This window comes from Lathyrus oleraceus, chromosome 2 (genome assembly GCF_024323335.1).
Source record: "Lathyrus oleraceus cultivar Zhongwan6 chromosome 2, CAAS_Psat_ZW6_1.0, whole genome shotgun sequence".
NCBI lineage: Eukaryota > Viridiplantae > Streptophyta > Magnoliopsida > Fabales > Fabaceae > Lathyrus > Lathyrus oleraceus.
Window position 1 is genome coordinate 412,013,492 of NC_066580.1, and position 25,843 is coordinate 412,039,334.

At 33.8% G+C, this 25,843-nt stretch overlaps 2 protein-coding genes across 3 annotated transcripts; both read left to right on the forward strand.

Annotated features, from left to right (window-relative positions):
* The first annotated feature begins 7,631 nt into the window (after window positions 1-7,631).
* On the forward strand, window positions 7,632-10,362 carry LOC127119785 (dolichyl-diphosphooligosaccharide--protein glycosyltransferase subunit DAD1). Its single transcript, NM_001427519.1, has 5 exons — window positions 7,632-7,914; window positions 7,997-8,044; window positions 9,247-9,334; window positions 9,491-9,534; window positions 9,999-10,362. The coding sequence occupies exons 1-5, from the start codon at window positions 7,825-7,827 to the stop codon at window positions 10,080-10,082; spliced, it is 354 nt and encodes a 117-aa protein (NP_001414448.1). The 5' UTR covers window positions 7,632-7,824; the 3' UTR covers window positions 10,083-10,362.
* Window positions 10,363-11,412: 1,050 nt separating this feature from the next.
* On the forward strand, window positions 11,413-22,918 carry LOC127119786 (glycerol-3-phosphate acyltransferase, chloroplastic). 2 transcript variants are annotated; one of them, NM_001427520.1, is made up of 13 exons: window positions 11,413-11,949; window positions 12,425-12,522; window positions 12,639-12,725; window positions 12,888-12,985; window positions 15,320-15,377; window positions 15,947-16,048; window positions 16,181-16,242; window positions 16,348-16,458; window positions 16,729-16,807; window positions 21,189-21,308; window positions 21,384-21,497; window positions 22,014-22,188; window positions 22,434-22,908. In NM_001427520.1, exons 1-12 carry the CDS (start codon window positions 11,640-11,642, stop codon window positions 22,146-22,148), a joined length of 1,374 nt encoding a protein of 457 aa, NP_001414449.1. In that variant the 5' UTR covers window positions 11,413-11,639; the 3' UTR covers window positions 22,149-22,188; window positions 22,434-22,908. The 2 variants fall into 2 exon arrangements, with proteins under 2 accessions (NP_001414449.1, XP_050906062.1); XM_051050105.1 differs by having other exon boundaries at window positions 11,423-11,949; window positions 22,582-22,918.
* Window positions 22,919-25,843: the final 2,925 nt, after the last annotated feature.

Genomic DNA, 25,843 nt, shown 5'->3' on the forward strand with positions numbered 1-25,843 from the left:
CATTTTTTTTTTTGACCATTTGCAGATGTGGATATAATCACAGCAGCAACAACTAATTCTAACAAAAACGCATCATCCATATTGCTTAAGAGGAAGCCTTGATTCGGAAGCTGGTTGATGAGCAAAGTTTCTATGGCCCCCATACATATACCAATATGCAAGAACACATGGTGACAACCACCTATGAACAAGTTTCGGAATCGTAGGTTGACTTCCTGACCAAAACTGATCAGCGTAAAAGCCAAAATGAGAGCTTGCAACGGTGCAAAACTTATCTGGTATGTTCTTACTGTCATCACTTGGCTTAAAAGTAGGGTGTAGCCACTCATAAAATTGGTGATGTATATGACTTTTCAAGACATTATGGCTCATAGAATTGCCATCAAAATTGAAGCCAATGATGTGGTTCTTCCTTTGACCATCAGAATCAATCTGCAAGCCACCTAAAAGCATCCCAATCAGCATCTCTCTCTGTTCTTTGTTTAGCTTCAGGCTCTTCATGTATTTTTAACACACTCTCCAAATTAGTCGATCTGAATCTGATAAAGCAAGGCTTTTGTAAATAATTCCTGCATTCTGTTTCTTTGATTTATTTGATAGGTTTGGCAATGGAATATTTGATGCGTTTGACGGTTTGAACTGTCCTGTTATTGCAGGTTGTGTGTTCTGAGTGCAGCAGGCTGGGATATTAGATTCCTCATCAAGAAGCGTTGCAGCAGTGAACTCCACCAATGCCCTATCCCAATCTTTAACCCTCAATGGCTGTGTATAACCACTAAGGACATGCTCAGAGACCTGTTTTGGATCGTACCGTACATTTCGAACTGCAGCGGTACCAAACTTATCAATTGCCATTCTTACCAGCATTATTGCAGGGGAAGAAAGCAGGATAGTTGATAACAGTTTCCTATACAAAGAGTTGAGTATATCTATCATAGGCTTCATCATCTTGGTTATGGTCATTACAACGTTCTTGATAATCTTTGACAACGACATGTAAAGTTTAACAATTGGATTTTTTCTAATAAAACCATTGTCTTCTTTCACTTCATTATCTTGTCTTGGTTGATTCTCTTTAACCACTTTCGGTGAAGTAAGTGGAGCGAAAATTGCGGGGGCAATTAAAATTAGAGCAGCAACACGTTCAGGAGCTTCAAAATATGTTTTAACTGCTGCACTTGAACCAGCTGAGTGCCCAATTAAAATTACTTTCCCATCTTTTAATAAATCAAAGAAGTGCAAGGTAGCAAGCAAGCACTGAAAATGCCATGGAGTATGCATTCATGTTGTATTTCAGAAGGATGCTCAAATCCTGAATCCACAATAGCCCGTAGAAGCTCTGGCTTTAGAAGAAAGTCTCTGAATCCTGAACCGTGGATCCCAACATAGCCCTTCTTTCCGGATTCACCGTTAACTTCTGCTCCAAGAGGACCAGCAATCTCACGCAATTGTATGACATTTCGCGGCTCCAGCAGACACTCTGCTGCTGCTTTTTCGCAAAGACCTTTTTTTTAAGCTCGGTGTAGATCTTAGTCTAAGATTATCATTTTGAACTATATATATTGTATTATGGAAATTGGTATCCTCAAATAAAATGTCTTCGTTGAACTCCTCCATGTTATTTATGTCGCTTATAACATTACTTTTGAAAGCAAGTAAACAGAGATCCTTTTGTAGCAGTTTTTTTCTTTAATGGAATGTAACAAACTTGAGCTTTGTGATTTGAAAATTGGAGCCCACTGGGAAGCACAATCAGGTATCGTTGATTTGCTGTAACCACGGAGTCCGTCGAGAGTAGCCAACATTAAGTTCAATACTTCACCTACAAAGCATATATCTTCTTGTGACTTGGTAACAACCAAAGGTGGGATATATGAGCGCACGAGTAATAGGACGAGTTCAAGCATAGGCTTATAATCAGACACCTTTTGCCCCTTTTCCACCTCTATGGCAAATTCAACTCTTCGGGCTCCATTGTCTCGCATAATTTCTTAAACACGGTCTTTATGATGTCCAAAATGGTTTTTGACTCTTGAGAAGAAAATCTTGGCTGATAATGCGTATGAACAAAACCATGAAATAAGACCACAAGGTTATAGTATCCATGAACCAATAACATGACTGGCAAGTGGTTAGAAACACAAGAAAACTTGATTGTTTATTCGGATTGTATTTGTAGGATTTATGTAATGGGATGAACTTGTATGAAAATGTTGAGAAATGCAATGTGGAACATGATTTTGTAATTTATGAAATGTTGTAATGCTATTTTGATTTTGAAATGTACTTATGGATATAAAATGGATTTTTTTTTAGAAATAACCCAAGACTAATTTAAATATCAACTTAAATAATAAAAAAAATCAGTAGAAAACCCAATTAAAATCAAATTAATCCAATAATTTGTTAAAATTACTTTTGACATCAATTCTAACATCTATTTGAAAATTAAAATCAATTAGAGTTTTGAATCATTAGTAAAAATAACAATTAAAATTAAATTGAAATTTGGGAATTAAACTTAATTTGAAATTAAAATCAAAAATTGAAAAATTACAAAAGTCAAATGATTAAAATCCATTTTATAGTCAAAAGTACCATGATCAAAAAGGCATAGACAATGATCAATGTGTAACAAAAATATGGAGTTGGGAATGAATGTATGCAAATGAATTTCAGGCCAAGTGCCAAATAAAAAATGAAAAAAAATGGAAAAAATTCAGGGTCAAAATCGGGGTATGACACCCACCAATTCATCAACTTTCATGTTGTTGATATCTTGAGCTTCTTCAATGGCACTAACTTTCATGTCAAATCTCTTTGGAAAAGACCTGCGGATTTTTCTGACCAGCTTGGCTTCTGACATCTTCTCCCCTATAGCACTTAAGGCATTGGCTATCTTAATGATATTCATGTGAAAGTCATGAATGCTCTCATCCTTCTTCATTCTTAAGTTCTCAAACTTGGTGGTCAGAAGTTGAAGTCTTGACATCTTTACCTTAGAGGTTCCTTCATGAGCATTCTTTAAGATCTCCTAAGCATCTTTAAAAACAATGCAGTTGTTTATTAGTCTGAAGATGTTCTTGTCCACTCCATTGAATAGAGCATTCAAAGCTTTGGAGTTTCCCTGAGCTAATTTTTCATATTCATCATCCCAGTCTTCCTCAGGCTTTAGCTCATCAGTGATCTTGTCATCTTTGTCTTTAATCATTAGTTGATCCCATCCCTTAACCACAGATTTCCAAGCCTTGATGTCCATGGATTTGATAAAATCCACCATACGTGCTTTCCAGTAGTCATAGTTGGTTCCATCAAGAATGAATGATCTGTTCACAAATCCTCCATCCTTGTCCGTTGTACCAGAACATATCTTCCTTGAATCTCACCCAGAAACAGAGCAGGATGTCTACTCTGATACCAATTTAAATTTTGGTATGCAGATATTAGATATCCTATGAGATGTCAAGACACTGATATCTGATCAATAACAGGACAACTTACATATAGAGGAACATAAAATAACAAAACACACAAAGTTGCTAACCCAGTTCGGTGTACAACAACACCTACATCTGGGGCTACCAAGCCAGAGAGGAAATTCACTAAATAATATTAGTTTGTAGGCTTTCTGCAAATTATCTCCAATTTATAGTTAACACCCTAATCACTACCCGTGCTTAACTTCTACCTAAGACTCTCCTAGGTGTGAGACCCTTCTCACCTCCCTATCAATCACAATAGTGATACTTAAACAATTACAAGAATTCAAAAGTCACGCTTCAAGAAAACACAATCACTAAATGCTTAAAAGCTTATGAGTGCTTGACAATTCTTACAACCAGTTAACACAATCCTACTCATATATCAAGATGATATTTGAGAGGCTCACAAATAACATGTGGACTCAAACCCTAATACAATCAACTATCTTATTTTCTTCATCCTCAATTAGGTTTTGAGACATTCTATATATAGCCATATAATGAACTGGATATGGGTGTTGTCCTCCACATGAATTAGTTGCACAACATTAGGTTATCAATCAAAAGTTTTCTAAAATGTCTCAACATTTATAAAATAGAATTTGTTAACCACAATTAGAATCTCTGATTCCTCAACCACGAATGTCACAAGGGAATACTTAATATTCCACGAATATTCTATAATCAGTTAAACACACACGTTACCACGAGTAACACCTGTTCCAGACAAGATGTCACAATCACATGTAGGACATCTTGTACAACATGTTACAGCTAAGTTAGTTTTACCAAAATTACTGTCAATAAAAAATACAAGGAGTTAACAATTTAGACCTTAAGGCTCGAATCAATCTTGGCTCTTGTGTATGTTGTCCTTTTGATTGTTCCATCTCCTAAGTCAAACTCCTATAGTAGGTCTTGGGCTTGTATCCTCTTGGTTGAAACTAATGAGTCTTTTCCAAATCCCAAAGGCTCGTTATCATAGATACAATCGAGCCTTTGGATTTCTGATTTATCTTCTTGTTCATCAGCCACTATTGAATGGTCTATTTTGACCAAATTGGAGACGAGATTCTTTCCAATCTCCATCATTTTATTAGTTTTAAATGGATTTGCTTCAAAAGCCAATTTTTGTTGAACTTCATCTTCTAAAGCCGCCTTTATCCGATTTTGACCATATATGCCATAACTCAAGCTAATACGCTCGATTCAGACATCAATATTATCTATCATGAACTACCACATATTTGCGGCGACATCATTGTCAGACTCACTCCCCTCAGAGTCTTGTTGACACATGAGTCAATAAGTAGGATCCAACTGTATCGAGTAAAGGACATCTTCTCGCACAAAGGATTCCTTTCCATAAAAAATATATGGTGCGTTGGTTGTGATTTTCTTGTTGAAAGTGCCCTTATTTACATGATCCAATTTAGCGAGGAAGTAGCTTTTATAGGCTTCAACATTTTCCAGAATGCCATCAGGCCTCCAATTTGAAATTCTTTGATGTAAAGTCAAGGGGACTTCCCCCACACCATATATCCATTCTTGACCCAAAAATAAATTGTAGTTGGTCGTGGATGGAATAGCCATGAATAAAGTTGGTCTAACCACTATGCCAACAACAATGTTAACCAAAATAACTCTTAAATCTTTAGTGGGTTTGCCTTCATAATCCGAAAAGACCATATTATATGGTCTCAAATCTATATCCATCTTTCCAATCTTCTTCAACAAGAAATGTAACATCATATTAACTGCAACTCTGCCATATACTAGAACCTTCTTCACGCCCATTTTGTTGACTTTAGCAAGAACGAAGAGTGGCTTAAGATGCTTCTTCATAGCTTCATCAAATTTTTTAAAGACAATATCTTCCTCTTCCATGCCGCCACTGCTCATGACATACTACCATCTTTGGTGTCATAGTCGAAACTAACGTCTGTCTCATGATATGAGCAGTTATCCCAATGGTTGTTGAAGTGCATGCACCACCGACCATCATTCTGTTTGGTTGTTCTTTTGCACTTTGAGCATTGATCTGGGAGGAATGACTCCTTGTGGGGATGAATTCCCAGATGGTCTAGTCATACTAACAAATTTGTCACTCCTCACGCGCATAAACACTTAACAATTGACAAAATTTAGATGTGAAGAACGAAAATAAACATAAAAGCACATACACTTTCTACAAAAAGATAAAATTCACACAAAAGGGTCCCATTGAGCATGCCAATTTGTTTACTGGTGTTTTGAGTAAACAATCACGAGTTTTAATTCACTTGCATGATAAAACTCAAAAATGCTAAGGATATTTTGTGTTAAACGTTTGAGAAAATGTATTAATGCTAAATGATTTTTTAATGTAAAGATTCAGAAAAGCAAATGAAGAAGTGTTTAAATGGTTAAAACAAATAAAGAAATATATGATAATAAATAAAATGGTTATGAAAATGCTTGAATTAAGAATGAGACACAACTTCATACATTTCTTACAAATCCTTTATCTCCATGACTCAAATGTGTGAACTCTACATAAAATAGAATGAAATGTGAACCCTTATTATATAATCAAAATCTACTTATATATTAAGTACATTATCAACCGTCAACAACGATTATCTCTTCAAAATCCAACATATATCTCGTTACATGAGCTTTTGTCTTCTAATTTTCTTCCACGTATCTTTGGCTATTGAACTCCTTAAAATTGTTAGTGTTGTCGAAAACATCTTTAAGTCATCCAATCACATATGTCAAAAATCCACTTGTCGAATATGTGGTATGGTGTCGAAAACATGACTAAGTTATATGTACTTAGCATTTATATACATCTCATATCCCATATTCATGTTAAAATGCTCAACAAAAATCTCAAACTAACACAAACACACAAAAAACATACATAATATCTCAATATGTATATCTCATTTTTGTCTACTTCAACGACGATAAACTCACATATCTCACATTTTATGTATGTCATAATAAAAGTGTGACATTGTAGTAGACAGAGGTGTGCAAAAAAACCGATTATCCATAACAAATTGGTATCCAAATTGATCCACTTTAAAAAAACCAAATCAAATGTAAAATAAAAATTTGGTTTTGTTATTGGTTATCCAAATATAAACCGTTACCCATTATAAAAATTTGGTTTTGTTATTGGTTATCCAAATTTTACTATGTGTTAAATTTTTTTTTTTTATGTTTTCATGTTTTATCACATTATAAATCAATTTTATAAAAAATTTATTTTAAAAATAAAAATCAGATTTTTTTTTTCACCAAAAATATTATATTTGGATTGTTTTTTCGAAAAAATTATATTTGATATTTTTTTTCAAATAAAATTATTATTTTTTTCTAAATAAAAAAAGATAATTTTTATCAAAAATATTTTGTATTTTTTTCAGTAAAAAAATGTTTTTTAAAAAAAATAGATTTTTTTTTTTATTTTCAGAATATAATTTTATTATTTAAATTTTTTTTATATATATATTTTTCTTTTTTCTGAATATTTGTTATTTTTTTTCTAAAAAAATTGTTAATTTAAAAGAAAAAATATTTTAAAACCTCATAAAATTTGTTTATGAACAATTATGAGAGATTTTAGAAATTTGAACAATTTTTTTGATGAGTTATTTATTTTATGAACAATTATGATTTATAGAGATATGATTCATAATTATTTTATTTTATGGCCGTTTTTATAACACATTATACTTTGGAATTGTTTTTAATCGAGATATTATTTGTGGTGATTATAAAAGTCAAATTTAAAGTCATTTTTTAAAATAAATATTTTTTTTATATAAAATAGTTTTATAATTAGTGAAAATAAAAAAGTTAGTTAAAAGAAAATAAAATTATTTTTGATATAAAATTGATTTTTTAAAAATATAGTTTTAAAAACTATTTTTTTATAAAATTGATTTTTTAAAAAAAATAAAAAAATAATTTAAAAGAAATTGATATAAAAACTGTTTTTTTTTAACTATTTTTTTTTAAAAACCGGTTTAAAATCGAACCGATCCACTTATAAACCGATTTCTAAAAAATAAATTGATTTTATGAAAATGGTTTTAAGAACCAAACCGAACGATATATATGATTTAATTTGGTTTGGTTCATCATCCATGCATACCCCTGTACTACTAGGGTGCAAAAAGTAGCACTCCCAAATGTAAAATGAAAAACAATGTTTGGACTGAATCTTTGGACTAAAAATACACACAAAAAAAGAGAGAAAAATCACAAGTGACGACGACGACTTCAGTTGAAACAGTTTCAAGTTATAGAGTTTCGAGAGAGAGAGAGTGAAGCGAAGGCAGAGAAGAGAATGGCAAAGACATCTTCCACCACGAAGGATGCACAAGATCTATTCCACGCTATTTGGTCTGCATATTCCGCCACACCTACAAATCTCAAGGTCCCATTCCTCTTTCCCCTTTCATTTCATTTCTCCTAAATTTTTTACTCTTCTCTAACCCCAATTTCTCTCTTTTTTTCAGATCATCGATCTCTATGTTGTCTTCGCTGTTTTCACCGCACTCCTTCAGGTACCCACCCCTCAATTTCCCACAGATCTCTCGTTTTTGTTTGATTCTGCATCTGCAATAGCCGGATTCATCGTCTTCAATTTTAATTGATCTAGATTTGAATAAATATAAAAATGAAAATAATGTTATTTTCCTGAATTTTTTTTATTTGTTTCAGGTAAAGCAATTATTCTGTATGCATGTGTTGTAGGTGTTTTTTATAACTGTTAACGATCCTTCATAGCATACGTTGATTAATGATTAGGCTATGTTTAGATGATAAAACAAGCTTCTGATTTTCCCTCATTCAACCCTGAGAATAAGACATTGTTAACTTTTTGTACCAACTCAATGAAGTGATTTGTTATGCAATTACAAATAGGAGATTTCAGAGCCATGAATTTATAATCATACAATTACATTTGAAGTCCAAATTGGAATTTAAATTGAATGATAATCATGTGTGATTTAAACATGAACTAAATTCACTTATGTATGTTTCTACATTCCCCTTACACGCATGTAAGCTAGAAGGTAAGGGCGGGGAGTTTTTTTTTGTTATCTCTCTGATTTATGTCTTAAATATTAGTTTCAAAATATGTTTCTCTACAAACAATACGCCACAACAATTAGGTTCATTTTCCCTCATTTATATTCTAGGCTTAAAACATTAATTCATTACAAAAGAGTTCATATGAAATATGTTCTCTTCCTAGAACGATGAACTACCAACAGAATATGGATTCTGCAAAAGATATGCATAAATTTATGCAGGAATTTGAAACACAATCACTATGTAACTTTCATTAAACCGAGTTCTAAGCTTCAAAAAAAGCAAAATCACTCCTAAATACAGAAGCAGGATTCAATTGCTTAGAACTTGTAGGTGATTGCATTTCTTTAGGTCAGCAGCATTGAGGATGTACATTCACCCATGCACTAGAAGAAATTGTAATAAGATAGCTCTTGCTTAGCTATTCTAGCAAAACAATGTTGTGGCAGATTGTTGGCTGATGAACTACCACCAGAAATGTGTTATCTACTAATCCTACTTTACTGAATACTCTTCCAGTTTCTAGTATAACAAGTTCTCACTTTTAACCGTTAAAAAAAACTGCAAATAGAAATTAGTTTTTGGTCATGGTTTGAGGTCGGAAACTATGTTATGTTAACATGTAATACTCTTGTTAAGACTTACATTATTATTATTTTTTTATGAATAGGTAGTTTACATGGCTCTGGTTGGAACATTTCCATTTAACTCCTTCCTTTCTGGAGTACTCTCTTGTGTAGGAACCGCGGTTCTGGCTGGTAAGTGTCAATGATCTTTTCCGATTAGTGAGTTAGCATGTTATGCCCATTTATTTATATACCAATAAACTGAGATTTCTAAACCTACTTGATACATGTGCACAAATTTAGTTCTTGCCTTCCTTATCTTTACTATAATCCTTTATTTTGAATCAGTTTGTCTCCGGATCCAAGTCAACAAAGAGAACAAGGAATTCAAGGTAAACATTATTCTCTTTTCTGTTTTGATTTTGTCTTGATGTAAATGATAGAGACCTGCAAATTCCCATAATATCTTTATATTTGCTTTCTTTTTTATTTTCCATATTATATTTCAACTACCTTGTAAAATTATAATTTTACACTTACATCCATGGATCCAGCTCCTCTGAAGTGAACAACTCACTTTAAAGTGTAAAGTGTGCATTATCAACCATTGATTATTAACAAATTAAAAGTGGATAATGTGAGTATATCATAACAAATCATATGTTTTTTTTTGAAATAACAACCATTGCTCTTTCACTTGACTCACTTTAGAGAAGCTAGATTCTAGATCCCTGCATCTTTAACTAGACAAAACAAAGCAAGAACAAAAGGAAATGAAGAAGTGCTGTGCTATCTTCATATGATTTTTTTCACTTGATATATTCTTTTAATAATCTAGTCCTTCATTCTTCTGCAGGATCTTGCGCCCGAGCGTGCTTTTGCTGATTTTGTTCTCTGCAATTTGGTGCTTCATTTGGTGATCATGAACTTCCTTGGTTAAATTGGTTTGGTGCAGTTTTGTTATTTCCAAGAGAACCCTCGGTTGATAAAGATCAATAGTATTACATGAGTTTTATGAAACAGTATTTAAAGACAGTCACTGAGATTTAGCAAATTAATGTAGTTTCTTGTTGAGATGCTAGATATTTTTCTCTTTTAAGCTATGTTATTATTGATGAATTACAGTTTTTTCACATGGATATCTAATCCTCGTTACTACTCCAAAAACTAAGTTTATGTTTGTGGGTGAATTTGGCGTAATCCTCGTTACTACTCCAAAAACTAAGTTTATGCTTGTGGGTGAATTTGGCGAAATTACAGTGATTTTTTTATTTTTTATTTTAGAGGGCAGCTTTTGTCAAAATTACTTGGCACACTGTAATTTTGCCAAATTCATTACCAATACAAAAAATAATTTTCATTGAGTTGAAGTTTAAGGTAAAATAATTTATCATCAGACATATTCATGTGAAAAAGAATTGAACATGTCTGTGTAAAATTTATTTTTGGAGGCAAAAATTACAAATTGCTTTAGTTTTTCTTTTGACACATACAAATTACTTTAGTTAGAATTAATATTAGATGCAAAATCAATTCTAATTGAAAGTTTCTAAATATATCAATATCAATGTTTCTATATTAAGACTTATGAATTCAAATACGAACCAAGATTTCTAATACGGAGTACACCTTTTTCTTTTTGATTCTTTTTGTAATCACAAGTTTATGTAATGTTTTTAAATGTGAAGTCAAATTTTCTGATATGATATAAGTGCATAACAGAAAAAGTTGTCGGCGGTGGCATTCGCTGCGATGAATGTGGTGAAGTCAAATTTTCTGATATGATATAAGTGTATAACAGAAAAAGTTGTCGGCGGTGGCATTCGCTGCGATGAATGTGAAAACAAAAATAAAAAGTGAAAGCGATGAATGTGAAAACAAAAATAAAAAATGAAAATAGTATTTCCTCGTGATTCATGTGATTTTATGATATACTCAATGTCTTTAACTGTGGGGGATCGAATATGTATAACTAATATGGACCAGAAATATCTACAAGTTATTTAATTGACATAGTCAATTTATAGGAGTTTGACAAATATTTTCCTAGTATAATCATAATTAAGATGCATAAGAGTTGAATTAATCAACAAGGTATAAGGTGCATTGTCTTTATACATTTTCGTCAAAATATATATCTATTGCAATGTTAAATTAAAAAGATATAGTACAATATATGGACAAAGCTTAAGCTATTATTACCTTACATACTAAGTTTAAGCCATCCTATCCCACAAGAAAACGATATGCGTATCACAAAATCAAGCAATATACAAAAAAGAAAACAAAAATATTCAAGACAAGATTAAAATAAAATCAGAACGAATCTTATCCGTTGAAATGAAACTCCACGTGTCAAAACAACAGCACCTCCAAAACGATTGGTTCCAACAATGGCAACCAGAAAAGACCCTTTCACCCTTGCACACATTAGACTCTGATTCATTCACCAAAATCCTATCCTTCTCTCGAATTCTTGAACCTTTCTCTGAAGAAGATGACCGATTCTTTCGCTCACTGTGCGTCACACATTAATTACCGTCACAAAATGAAAACTATGTTTATCTTCTCCACACCGTGTTGTTCTCCTTCAACCGCGTTTTTCTCACCTTTTAGGGCTTCAAATTCTAAACCTCTTCGTTCTACTCTTTCTCTTCGCTCTTCAATTTCTTCTTCTTCTATAACTTCCACTTCTCATTGTTCACTCGCTTTCAACATTGTTAAACATAAAGAGAAAAACGTTGTTTCCGCGAACATGACCTCTTCCGTTTCTTCTCGCACTTTTCTCAACGCTCAAAATGAACAAGGTACTTTCTTACTCTTACTCATATACTCTCCTATTCGCCATTTCTCTTTCTTTACTTTTTTAAATTCAAATCTTGCATGTTCAGGATTCGCTCGATTTGTGCCTTTTTTTTATATTCAAAATGAATTAAGAAAGCGTGATTATGAAGTTAGAAACAGATAATACCTTCGAAAAATACAAGTGATTGAATATAATTATATGTATTATTATTTTTTTGTGTTAATATAGTTAGTTATTGTTTTTTGAAGTTTATTTATGCTTATGCTGATTGGTTGAAGTTTGTTGCTGCTGCTTTATTTTTTAGTGGTTTGACTATTGTTAATTGAAATTGGGACTAGGAAGGAATTTTTTTTTTGTTTGTATATAATTTTGTTTCTGGTTTACTTATTTTAATATTGAAGATATTGAAGATTGATTATTATTAATAATAGTATTAGTATTGATTTTTTTTGTCGTATTGATTTGTTTGTATGAAGATGTTCTTTCTGGAATTAAGAAAGAAGTAGAAGCGGGAACTTTGCCTGCTAGTATTGCTGCAGGGATGGAAGAAGTGTACCTTAATTATAAAAGTGCAGTAAGTTTATAACCTTATGTCTTATCTTCATGTTTATAAGGTTTCAATTAATGTGTTAATTCAGGTTTTGACAAGTGACTTGGTTACATTTCCTTTTCTATGCCACCATGTTTCAGGTTATTAAAAGTGGAGATCCCAAAGCAAATGAAATTGTATTATCAAATATGACTGCCTTATTAGATCGCATATTTTTGGATGTGAAGGTAAGCTTGAATTCTAGAATATGCTTTGCAAATTGTTTCCATGCATGCGGAGAGTCTTTGATTTTTGTAATTTTCATATTCTTTTGCATCTATGCAAGTTAATCATGCTATAGTTTTGTGTTATTAAATATCATGCTAAAAAATCGGACTGATTTTTAACAGGAGCCTTTTGTCTTTGAAGCACACCACAAAGCAAAGAGAGAGCCTTTTGACTACTACATGTTTGGTCAAAATTATATTCGTCCCTTAGTTGATTTCGAGTGAGTTACAAGCTATATTTTCTACTCTTATTTCTGTTTGGTATTCATCAGTTTAGTTTACTTCTGTTGGGCTGTTAAATATCAACACGAGAGTAAAGTAAATAATAAAGTAAATGCAGAAGAGATGCTGCTGCTGCGGTGGATGTGAAAATATTAGAGAGAGTGTCAGGGTCAGAGTTATTAATCTTGGATAGCAGAGCGGAGCGGCCGATCCCAAAAGTGGAATAGCGGAAAGCGGGATAATCTTTTATGAATAATCTACCTATATATTTAATGTAAAACTAAACAAATAACACAACATCCATAAAAGATTTATAAAATCAAATATCAAAGTACAATGCTTCAAACTATTCCTCCAATTCAAAAACAAACATAGAAATCAAACTTAGAGTACTATTAGGAGGAGCGCCGGAGAGTGGCTAGAGGAAGAGCGCCGGAGTTTTGAAGACGAGGATGAGCGGCCGTTAGGGTTGATGGAGAAGACGAGCTGAGAAAAGACGAAGCAAAGAGAAACACGAAACTAATCCCAAATGTAATTGTAAGCTATTTTGACCCTTTCAAACTTAAGGGTAAAATCGCAAATGCACAAATAGAAAAGTAAAAAAAAACCCAGTCAAACCGCTCCACGCGGGTAGCGCCCCGTGACCCGCTCCATGAGATTCTCGGGATAGCGCCGATAGCGGCCACTATTAATAACTTTGGTCGGAGTAGCGCCTATAGTGGAGAAGATGGTGGAAAATAGACTTAGGTGGTTTGAGCATGTAGAGAGAAGACCAGGATATTCTATAGTAAGGAGGGTAGACCAGATGGAGAGAAGACAAACAATTAGAGGAAAGGGAAGACCTAGAAAGATTTTCAAAGAAGTTATTAAGAAAGATCTCGAGATTAATGATTTGAATAGAAACATGGTCCTTAATAGATCATTATAACGACAGTTGATCCATGTAGCTGACCTCACTTAGTGTGTTAAGGCTTAGTTGTTGTTGTTGGTGTTGTATTTCACTTTGCTCCTTGATAGTCTACAAATGTGATTAGTGAAATTTCCTGCTTGGATATTACTCATATATGTAGATTTTGTTACTATAAGCTAAGACTGTGATAGGAAGTATAAGATGTTTGTGAACGGGTTGTCCATACTCTATAACCCATAGGAATATGTTATGGAACTTGGCCTGATTGTAAGACAACTCACACTTAGGCTTAAGGAGAAAATTTCTTTAGAAGTAGAGTAGTAGGTGGAGCAATTGTATGCAAGTTAATAGCCTTATTGGTTAAGTTTTTTAGTGAAGCATGTAAGCTGAGTGCTCTTTGGTTTGTGGAGTCCCGGAGACACACTCCAGATGGCATCATCTCTCTACAAACCGCAAGCAAATACCTTGGACACCGAGAACAATGAGTGATTGCAGATTAATTTTGTTTACTCTACTATTGGTATCTGCTGCTGGCTTATACATCCTGAATGCATTGGTTTTCAATTTCTCTCAGCTGCTATAAATATTTGCATATGATATGAGTCTATGACACCTGGATAGTAGATTTGTTATTTATGCAGACAATGTAAGAGCAATTTGGAGAAGCGATCTCTTTACAATATGTACACGCAGATGGAAAATAAAATAATAAATGGGAGAAGCTAGATGCTATCCTTCCTGCCTCAAAGCCTCCCAGATTTTCTTTTGCAGATCCATACTCCTGTTTTGTTGAAATCCCTACATCATATTGCTACCCCTTCCCCTGTTTCCATCATGTAGAATCTTCCTTTTCCCTTTTGACACTTGTCCAACACGTTTTCATTCCTGCCCCTTCCTTCTCTACTTTTCTTCTTTATCGGCTAAACTTGGTTTGAAATACCCATTAGGCACTGCAGTGGGATGCCCATCAATTCAGTTACATTTGTGTTTAGTTATAAGTTGCTCATGTTTAACCATAGGATATAAATGACAAAATATAACCAAAAAATTTATGCCTTTGCATATTTTAACTACACTTTACTGGGCTTCATCCTCAGTTTTCTTTGTGCCCTCAGATGAAGATCTCTTATGAATTTATGATTTATGCAGACAAGGCGGCACTTGTTCGGCTTTTTACTCCCTTGCTGAGTTTATCTATTGTTAACTTGATCCTTTTTTTTTTTTTGAAAAATAACTCAATCCTTCTTAGTTGTATGTATGTATAGAAGTCACATCGCTGTTTTTTTTTGTTCACATTCTTAATTTAAATATTTGGAACCATGCATGCCTTCAGAAGTAGGCTTCGTGTTGCGCTTTCATATGCATGCCAACTCCATCTTACTGCACCTCATATCTATTCTTAAATGGGATGCTTTTTCTGCAGAACTTCTTATGTTGGTAACATGCCCCTTTTCATTCAAATGGAAGAACAACTTAAGCAGGTGCAAATTTCTAACATGCCTACTTTTACATTGTAAGATTATTCATTTGCTTACTGTAAAATATTGGCAGAACATTTTACCCCTGAGAAAAGGCGAAGGGATTTAGAAAGTCAAATAGTCCTCTCTTAAAATATGTACAATAACCAAGTTCTAATGTTGGTATCTCTACGCAATATGCGTAAGGTTGACATATATGGAGTTTATGCATGTGATGTGAAAAAGATAGTCTTCTTAAAGTGGCGGACAATATGAAAAATAACTGTTATTTATTTTAATGCGCTACCATGCTAATTATGTCGCACCTTTTTTTCTTTTAACAAATCAATCTTAAATCTAGATTGTGGTAACTGACCAAATCACGTGACTCTGAGTTGATGAAGCTGTTGTTGTATATCTAATTTCCCCCATAAAGTACTACTATATCAATGAGAGTACTGGTGGAATGTTCACTACCTTTCATGAAGTGTTAACCTTGGTTTTGATTTATCGGTTCTTGTGTATATTTACCCTATGTTAAGATTCTCGTAGATGTAGGACTGTTGTTTGAAAGGCTTGACAAATTGCTGCAGGGGCACAATATTATCTTGATGTCAAACCACCAAAGTGAAGCAGATCCAGCTATTATTGCATTGCTGCTTGAAATGCGACTTCCACATATTGCTGAAAACTTGGTAAAATTTGCATGTGTATTGTCTGACTATTTGAATGTACAGTCTATAAATGAGGCTGACTTTGAAACTCTTTAATTACATTTTTCATATATGTAAATGCAGAACTAATTGAATTCTGCTCTTGTTTTACAGATTTATGTAGCAGGAGATAGAGTTATAACCGATCCTCTATGCAAGCCCTTCAGTATTGGCAGGTGGATCTTTTTTTTTTAATGAAATTTGAAATTTATGCTGGCATATTTCCTAATTTATATGAGGCTGACTTTGAAACTCTTCAATTACATTTTTCATTTCTGTAGGAATCTGATCTGTGTTTATTCGAAAAAGCACATGCTTGATAATCCAGAACTTGTAGATATGAAAAGAAAAGCAAATACAAGAAGTCTGAAGGAAATGGCTATGCTTTTAAGGTATATATACATACTGATTTATAGCAAAATGATTGTTTTTTTATTTTTTAAATTCCAATTCAGACCGCAACGCATCATTTGAGTGCATGTTTTCTAGAAACCTGAAAATGGATATGTTGAATCCAAATCTTAAAAGGGAAGAGCATGTAATAGCAGTTGATAGGATCCCTTTAGATAGTATCTGTTGTGTGTAATAGTTGTTGATTGGTCAGAAATCCATTATATTGATGTTCCAGTGTTAAATATTAATGTACTGTTTTATTGTTATAGGAGTGGATCACAAATAATTTGGATTGCTCCAAGTGGTGGTAGGGATCGACCAGTTGCCAATTCTGGGGAATGGGCACCGGTAAGTTCACTTTCTTGTAAAAGTCAAATCTGTAAATGCATTAAAGTTTCAAAACTTGCCACATTTTAGATCGATATTTATATGTGGAAACATGATACCATTAACTGGGTTAATGCTTCCAAAAGAGTACTCCAGTAGTCCAGCTCATGTCATTATGTTTATTTCCTATATTATTTTATATTCTTATAGGAAGGCATTAGGAAGTATGTTGGAATTAGATAGGCGGCTAAGTTAATGCTAAAGAACCACTGCAAATGTTGAATGGTTGGTGGCTTGGATAATTATGTGTAGTACTAAAATTAAGCATTGAACAATTCCTATATATAAAAGGTACTGATGAAGGGGAGGGGTGGGTGAGGTAATAAATTATGTACTAAATGTTTCTTCCCACCCTGTTATAGGTATTACTTTTTCACGCACTACATGATTAATGGACTTGAAAGTATATGTGGAAACATGATACCATTAACTTGGTTAATGCTTCCAAAAAGAGTACTCCAGCAGTCCAGCTCATGTCATTATGTTTATTTTCTATAGTATTTTATATTCTTATAGGAAGGTATTAGGAAGTATGTTAGAGTTAGATAGGAGGAGAGCGGGCGAGCCATGTCTAGTACTCTGTTTAAGCATAATCAGTTGTTTGCAAAGGCTGCCTAGTTACCCTTTCACTGAAAATAGTAGAAATACTATTTGAATTCGGTAGAGTTTAAGTACATGGATAGTTCATTGGGCTGAGAATGGGGTTAAAAGTGAAGTCCTGGTTTGGCTCAAATGTGGAGTTCTAGCATTTTTGTATTTAATTGGTTTACAGTTGAAAACCAAGCATATAATTTTATTACCTTATGATTTGTTTATCATGAAAACAAATAACTGGTAATGATTTCCATGCTTATTGGGCTATCTTCATTCTCTCCTGGTTGTACTCTAAGTCAGATTATTGCTCTGTCCACGTGTTTGGTCCTTGAATGCATGATGGGATTATGAGCCAATAGCACTGCAGACTGATTATCACATAAAATGGTGGGAACTCTGGAGATGACGCTCAATTCCTTAATAGCCTTGAACCAAAGGAGGTCTGCAGTAGCCTGACCAAGGCTTCTGTACTCAGCCTCAGTGCTAGATCTAGCAACCGCTTGTTGCTTTCTAGACCACCAAGAGATGAGATTAGGGCCAAAAAAGATAGCTGCACTAGAAGTGCTCCTTCTGGCATTAGGATCAGAGGCCCAATCTGCATCACAAAGTACCTGAATGGAAGGAGAAGAGAAGACATGGTAGGAAGAGGTGAAAGAAGCAGACCATGATCAATGGTTCCCTTGAGATATCTCAAGATTCTTCTGACTGCCACCCAATGAGCTTCAAGGGGATGATCCATAAACTGACAAACCTTGTTGACAGAGTATGAAATGTCAGGTCTAGTGATGGTAGCATACTGTAATGCACCTACAACTGACCTGTACATATAAGGATCAACCATTGCAGCTGAACCTGTTTTGGTGATCTTGCAGGAAGTCTGCATGGGAGTGGTGACAGGACTAGCTTCAAGCATACTGGTCTTCTGCAGCAAATCTCTGATGTATTTAGACTGGGTTAACAAAAGAGAATTTGGAGTGGAGTGCTCACTTCAATACCTAGAAAATGATCTAGGTCACCCAAGTGCTTGACAGAAAAAGTTACATTCAATAGAGCTGCCTGTAAGTATAATATCATCTACATAAACTAGTAGATAGGTAGTTTGACCTTGAGAAAGATAGATAAAAAGTGAAGGGTCACAGTTGCCAGCCTTAAACCCAAGCTGAAGCAGGGCAGTTTGAAGCCTCTCAAACCACTTACTTACTCTTCTCCCTTAGGACTTGTTTATAGTGATTTCTGGATAAACGAGATCTGGTGTAGATGATTTCTTAAACCTGTTCAACCGAAGCTCATGAGCTAGAAGAAGAATTTCTACTTCATCTAGATCCATACAGCCAAATTTGCTTTCAACTATAGAAACTACTGGTCAGGAAGACCTTCCAAAACCACATCTATGTGATGAGAAGCAGGAATTGCATCACACCAATAGACGCAAGAGAATAATTTTTTTTACGAATCTTAAGAAGATATTCTTGGACAGAAGAATTATCAAGAGCGAGAGCACGAAGCTCAACACGCAACTGTTGAGCACGAGCACGAGTTTGCTTTTGAAATAACCGAATAAATGGTCCCAGAGTTGGTGTGAATGAGTGCATCCAAGCACACGCGAGAGAATTTCAGTGGAAAAGCATAGATTGAAGCCAAGAAAGGAGCATTTGATCCTTTTGAAGCCAACGAGAATATTCAGGATTGACATTACCAGCTGTGCGAGCTTCATCATCAACAAATTTCAGTGGAATTTGAGTACACACAAAAAATTCAGTGAGATTGCATGCATTGTTGTACAGTTCAATCTGTTGCCGCCATAAATGAAAGTTTTTCACGTCATGTTTTTGAGCGATCTTGAGCGAGAAGTGAAGACGACTTGAATCCTCGACAGAATGTAAAGTCGCGAGCGATGGAGAATCAGAAACATGAGTGGAAGCCATCGGCGATTGCACCGGTTGCGGTGTCACATCCATGGAAGCGAACTAGATTACACACAAGTTCAGTGAGGTTGTGTGCATTGTTATACGGTTCAATCTGTTGCCAACATAAATGAAAGTTTTTCTCGTCAAGTTTTTGAGCGATCTTGAGCGAGAAGTGAAGACGATTTGAATCCTCGACAGAATGCAAAGTTGCGAGCAACGGAGAATCAGAAACATGAGTGGAAGCCACCAGTGGCGATTACACTGGTTGCGGTGTCGCATCCATGGAAACGACCGGTTGAGCGAGAAGTGAAGACTACTTTAATCCTCGACATAATGCACTGAGAATCAGAAACATGAGTGGAAGCCACCGGTGATTGCACCGGTTGTAGTGTTGCATCCACGGAAACAACCTAGATCACAACCTAGCAAAGTGATACCATGTTAGATTCTAGTTATTAATCCCAGAGAGCGGAGCGGAGCGTCCGACCCCAAAAATGGGATAGCGGGATAACTTTTTGGACTAATTATATGAATAATCTGCCAATATATATTCAATGTAGATTAAATAACTTTTTGGACTAATTATATGAATAATCTACCTATATTAATCCCTGAGTATTGAATAATACACAACATATAGCTAACCTAACAGAACCAATTAATTTGTGTATTGAATTACAAATTGAGAGAAAGTGGGGATATCGTATAAAAACACTAAACAACATTCAAGATAGAAGTTATACTATAGATGCTGTATTCTTGCCTGTTAGAAATGCAAATCATAGTATTCATTCTTATGTGAATGGAAATAAAAAACAAGAGATACTATTTCTGGAAATATGGACAAATGGAAGTTTAACTCCTACGGAAGCACTTTATGAAGCCTCCCGGAATTTGATTGATTTATTTATTCCTTTTTTACATGCAGAAGAGTACAACTTAAATTTTGAAAACAATCAACACAAAATGACTTTGCCCCTTTTTACTTATTTTAAAAGAAAGAAAAAAAACAATGATTTGAAACTAAAATTAACCTAAAAACGAATAGAAAAACAGTGAATAGAGAAGAACAAGATAGAGAACAAAAATAGAAAAGCAGAAAACAGAAGTAGAGAAGAGGAAGAATAAAAGAATAGAGAGAAGCTTGGAGCAGTTGAGGCAGAGGAGTTGGGGCAAGAGAAGCGGCGAGCGAAAAACGCGAGAAGCAGCGAACAGAATAAATGCGATGGAGAAAGGTGAAAATGCGAATGAGAGGAGAAAACACGAAAGGCTATAATAAATTTTCCAATTTTCCAATTTTCCAATTTTTAAAAGGTAAAAAGGTCTTTCTGCACTCCAAAAAAGCCCTAATAACCGCTCCGGGCTGGGAAGCACAATGCTCCCGCAACCCGCTATCCCAGCTTTCCTGGCCGCTATGCAAAACTGGGATGCGCGCTGCTCCTCCGTAGCGGAGGGTTGCAGCACCGGGAGAGAATCCCGGGATAGCGCCTGGAGTGACCGCTATTAATAGTCAGTAGGTAGAATTGAGATTTTCATCTTGAGTCTCTTAATAACTTTTGATTTCTGAAATGTCAGTTACAAAAATAGGATCTGTTTTGCTTTTACTTTTATACTTGACAAAACAGTTGACCTGATAACCTGCTATAGCAGGTTCCTTGTTACACTCAAGCTGATAAGTGTCAGTCTTGAGGCCTAGGCATTTGCTAACCAATGATTACAAGCTTACACTAACTGTTCTCTAATAATGATCCTAAGTGCACAACATCCTCAATGTAATACAGCCAATTCTGTGATGTTTCTATACTGAGTATGATTTTTCCATGCTTATATGAGGCATTCAGGCACCCTTTGATTCTTCTTCAGTGGATAATATGCGAAGGCTTGTCGATCATTCAGGTCCACCAGGTCATATCTATCCTTTGGCAATATTGTGCCATGACATAATGCCTCCTCCACTAAAGGTATGGGGTTCATTCCTTTCAGAGTTGGCCCTGATATATTTTTCTTATTTTTATTGACACGGTATGATTTTGCAGGTCGAAAAAGAAATTGGGGAGAAAAGAATTATATCCTATCATGGGACTGGCATATCAACTGCTCCAGAAATAAGCTTTTCCAACACCACTGCTGCTTGTGAAAATCCTGAAAAGGTAAGGAAAATTTGATGACTTTGATTTCAACTTATGTCTTAAAATTATTATTTTGTCGTTTGATTCTATACATCAACATTTTCGGATAAGTCACCTATTGACATTTTTTTATGCTTGAAGTGAGAAGACGTGATTGCTTAAGAATGCAATGCAACTTGACACCACTTATAAAACAATATTAAGTACAGATAGTATCATTTTGTTTTTGTTGTTGATATTGCACATTTAAATTTCATGTAAGCTTTTAGGCATATAAGGAGAGACCCTTCCCTGTGTGCCTCTGGATGACAAACTTAGATACTACACAAAACAGAGCAGTACCTCGTCTCTTATTAACCTATGAAACCCTCTACTGAAACTTAGTATTAATATTTGCTAATGTTTGCAGGTTATAGAAATTGATTAAAGTTTATTCAAGTTAGCAATATAATGAGCAACACCTGTGTAGTTAAATGATCTTTTAGATTCTTTGACCTCTTAATCTGATTATTGAAACATGGATTCTGTATGGAGTAGGCTAAGGATGCTTATACAAAAGCCTTGTATGATTCTGTGACCGAACAATATGATGTGCTGAAGTCTGCTATACACGGGAAAAAAGGATTACAAGCATCAACTCCTGTCGTTTCTTTGTCACAGCCATGGAAGTAGTTCAGCTCTGAATTTTTTGTTACAATTGTCTGATTATCAGGTATGATTCTTTAGATGTAGAAAAATGCAATCCCTACTACCACATATCTTGTAGGTTAGAATTAGAAACATTTCTCGGTGTTGTGGTAAAAAAATCTTGTAGATGATTATTAGACGGGCTGCTTGTTTTTGTCGTACCACAATTTATAATTGCTCTTAATGTCAAACTTCTTTTTTAGCATTTTGAAGAGTTATTCGCTTGAATTTTTCATGGCTGAAGTCTTGAGTTTCTTTTTGCATTTTTAGATGCAAGTTTCAAGAAGTCAGTCAAACAATCCAAACCGATTAGCTTCAGAGATGACTGTCTTTTACTACATCCAATGATTAGCTTGATGGAAGTTTCCTGTCAATGATATTTCCTTTTCATTTTTCTGTTTGCGCTTGCAATTGTCAGGAATCTGTTTCTGAAGGTTCAAAATCAGCTGCTTACTGTACAGGTCTCAGTTCCATCTCACATCCAGTCCATTGACTGATAAGAGACCAATATAGTTTTTTACCCTTTTTTTTATTATCAAGATTTCTTTTGGCTAGCTAAATAGATAATAGCTAATTTTCTCTGTGTAATTTTTAGTCAAATTTGTTCCATTATAGATGTATAATTGTTAATATTTAGAACCTCTTTCATATTCAAATTTATTCAAACGCGCCACAGTATAAGCAAGGTCAAAATGCAGTTGGAAGACTATTTGCGATGTCAGAATAAATAAAAGGGCCACATTTACGATGCTCAAGTTTGTTTTTATTTGCATTGATGATAGTTATGTGTAAGGGTGGGTGGAAAGAGGCTAAACTAGGCAGTTTTCTAATTACATGAGCCTAACCTTTTTTCTTCTTCTTTCTTTTGGAGAGAATACGCAAGTCTAACTTGTGTCCCAAATTTAATATTTAAACTTGATTGTATGTATGATAAAGTCTTTTTAGGTGTAGCGTAGCCTGATATTTTCAAAGGTTTGACTTAGCCTGAAAAATTGCCTACTTTTTGTTTTGTTGGGATAATGTAAATAATGCGTTTGTTCTTAATTAGGTTCATAGACTAAGTATATATATTAACACACTTAACTAACTATATGTGGGTTTAGGAGTATACAACTTTTCAGCTATATGATTTTAGTATTTATTGTTGCAATAAAAATTTAACATAGAAACAATGAATAGATATAAGCCTTTTTGTCAGGAAGATTTAGCTCAATTGGCAATACTAGAATTGTTAGACATGACATTTTCTGTGTTAAAGTTTTCAGGTATAACCTTAGGCATGAACTATTTCCATTCTTAGCTAACGAGAAACACCCTCTCCCCCAATAAAAGAGAAGAGTCTTATTAGGCATAAACTATTTCAATTTTCAAATCTGAGTGGAACTGTGATTGTAAGGAACAACATCAAGGAAAATAGAGATTGGACTATGACTATCAACTAACCATGTCTTGATATCAGATGACCACATGACTATTCATTTAGGCCCAAATAAGATCTAAATATATCTATGAGAAAGTTTTACTCATACCCTTACATTTATCCCTATACTTCTATATTTTATAAAAATACCAATTTTATCCTTATATTTTTAATTTTTATTATTTTATTTTAAATTTAATTTAATTTTTATTTTTTATGTACCGAAATACTTTACAAAAGAGTTCATGTAATCATTTTAAGCATTTTTTAAATATTTTTTAAAATATTTTTTTTATATCGGAAGACTTTGCAAAAGAGTTCCGTTAGTTAATTGTTGTGTACCGGAAGACTTTGCAAAAGAGTTTTGGTAGTCATTTTTCAAGAATATTTTAAAATATATTTTTGTGTACCGGAAGACTTTGTAAAAGAGTTTTGGTAGTCAATTTTTGTGTACCGGAAGACTTTGTAAAAGAGTTCCGGTAGTCATTTTTCAAGATTTTTTTAAATATTCTTTTGTTTACCGGAAGACTTTGCAAAAGAGTTTCGGTAGTCAATTTTTATGTATTAAAAGACTTTGCAAAAGAATTCCGGTACATTTTTCATGTATTTTTTTAATTTTTTTTTGTATACCGTAAGAGTTTTGGTAGTCAATTTTGATGTACCAGAACTCTTTTGCAAAGTCTTCCGGTACACACAAAAAAAGTTAAAATATATTATCGGAACTCTTTTGTAAACTCTTTCGGTAAGCAAAATAAAATTTAAAAAATATTTAAAAATAAAATAATAAATTAGTTAAAAATATATAAGGATAAAATTGGTATTTTTTTAATAAAATGTAAGGGTAAGTGGATAAATGGAGGGGTATAAAGTAAAGTTTCCTCAATGTGGATATAAAGAAAGGGGTTGATGTTGGGTGGTGAAAATCTGAAAATATATTCTCGCACGCACTCAAATTTGTGACATCCCTTCGCAAGTGAACCACCCATCTCATTTTGTCAAAAATTAATTCGGAAATGTATCTCCGTATTGATGGAAGGGCAAGTTTGTATGTTCACTTTGTATTGATCCTAGACACATTTTGAATTTATGATAGTGTATTTATTTCATTATTCAGAGAAAAATTTAGAAGGATACTTCCGTAACAACTCTTAAGGTTATAAATTTGATATTTTTAAAGAAATCTTATATTTTAGGTGTTGACAAAATATAAACCGTGATATAAATATTATTAAAATATAAGTAAAAGTGAACTATTAGGTATGCTTAATCCTATGATGTCTTATGTATCTATTATACTGTAATGCAGTATGTGTCTCAGATAAAACGGCCTCTATAATCTCCCTCACAAGACTGCATTCTAGAAACTCTCCTCTCTTTACATTCGTCTGCCCTGTAGCCATAATATGTTGACATGCAAGTAACACATCAACATCATGATATGTTATAGGATGTTCATTCTCTAATATCTCTCGACGAACTAACCTATGTGGATATCCTTTAGCATCTAGTGTCATGTAAAATGTGACATTTTAAAATATTGGATGTAGTAGAATCTACTACTCCATGATTGAGGAGCTGACACACTTCGTGTTTGGTACAAGATGTGGAATCGAATTTCAAACTGTATTTAAATTAGTTCGAGATATTATCTGTCCTACCTATACATCAAATAAAAAATAACAGTGAAAGATGAATGATTGAAAATAAAAATGGCCTTTCATGTGTTATTACTTCTCAATGAAACTGCTACTCCTGAAGAGAATCACCATAATGTACCAGTACAATTCAAATACGCTTGTCCTATATTGACCTACAGTACTTCTGCCAATGCAAACAATTGCTTTTCTTCCATTATTGAATTTTGAGGACTTGCCTAGTAGTGACGTTGGTTGAAAAGTGAAGGCTTTTCTTCAAAGTTTTTATCTTATTATAGATTCGGGTATACTACTTTTGCTGAACCTATGTCAAGTCAACCATCAAATTATTATATTTTGAATGTTCTTTCAAATTTATTTAAATAAATATAATAAAATAACTCTTCAATCAATATTTAACTATGTGAGAAAAAAGAAAAGTAGTTAAAGATAAATTAACCTAAATCAACCATGTTGGTACAATTTAAGATATCATTTTATGTTTCTGGATTTGGCCAAGTTTGAGTCACATTCATTTTACTATCTATGGTATAGTGTTAAAATATACATGGAACCAACACAGCATTAAATTAAGTTAAGGATTAAAAGATGTATTATGTTTATTT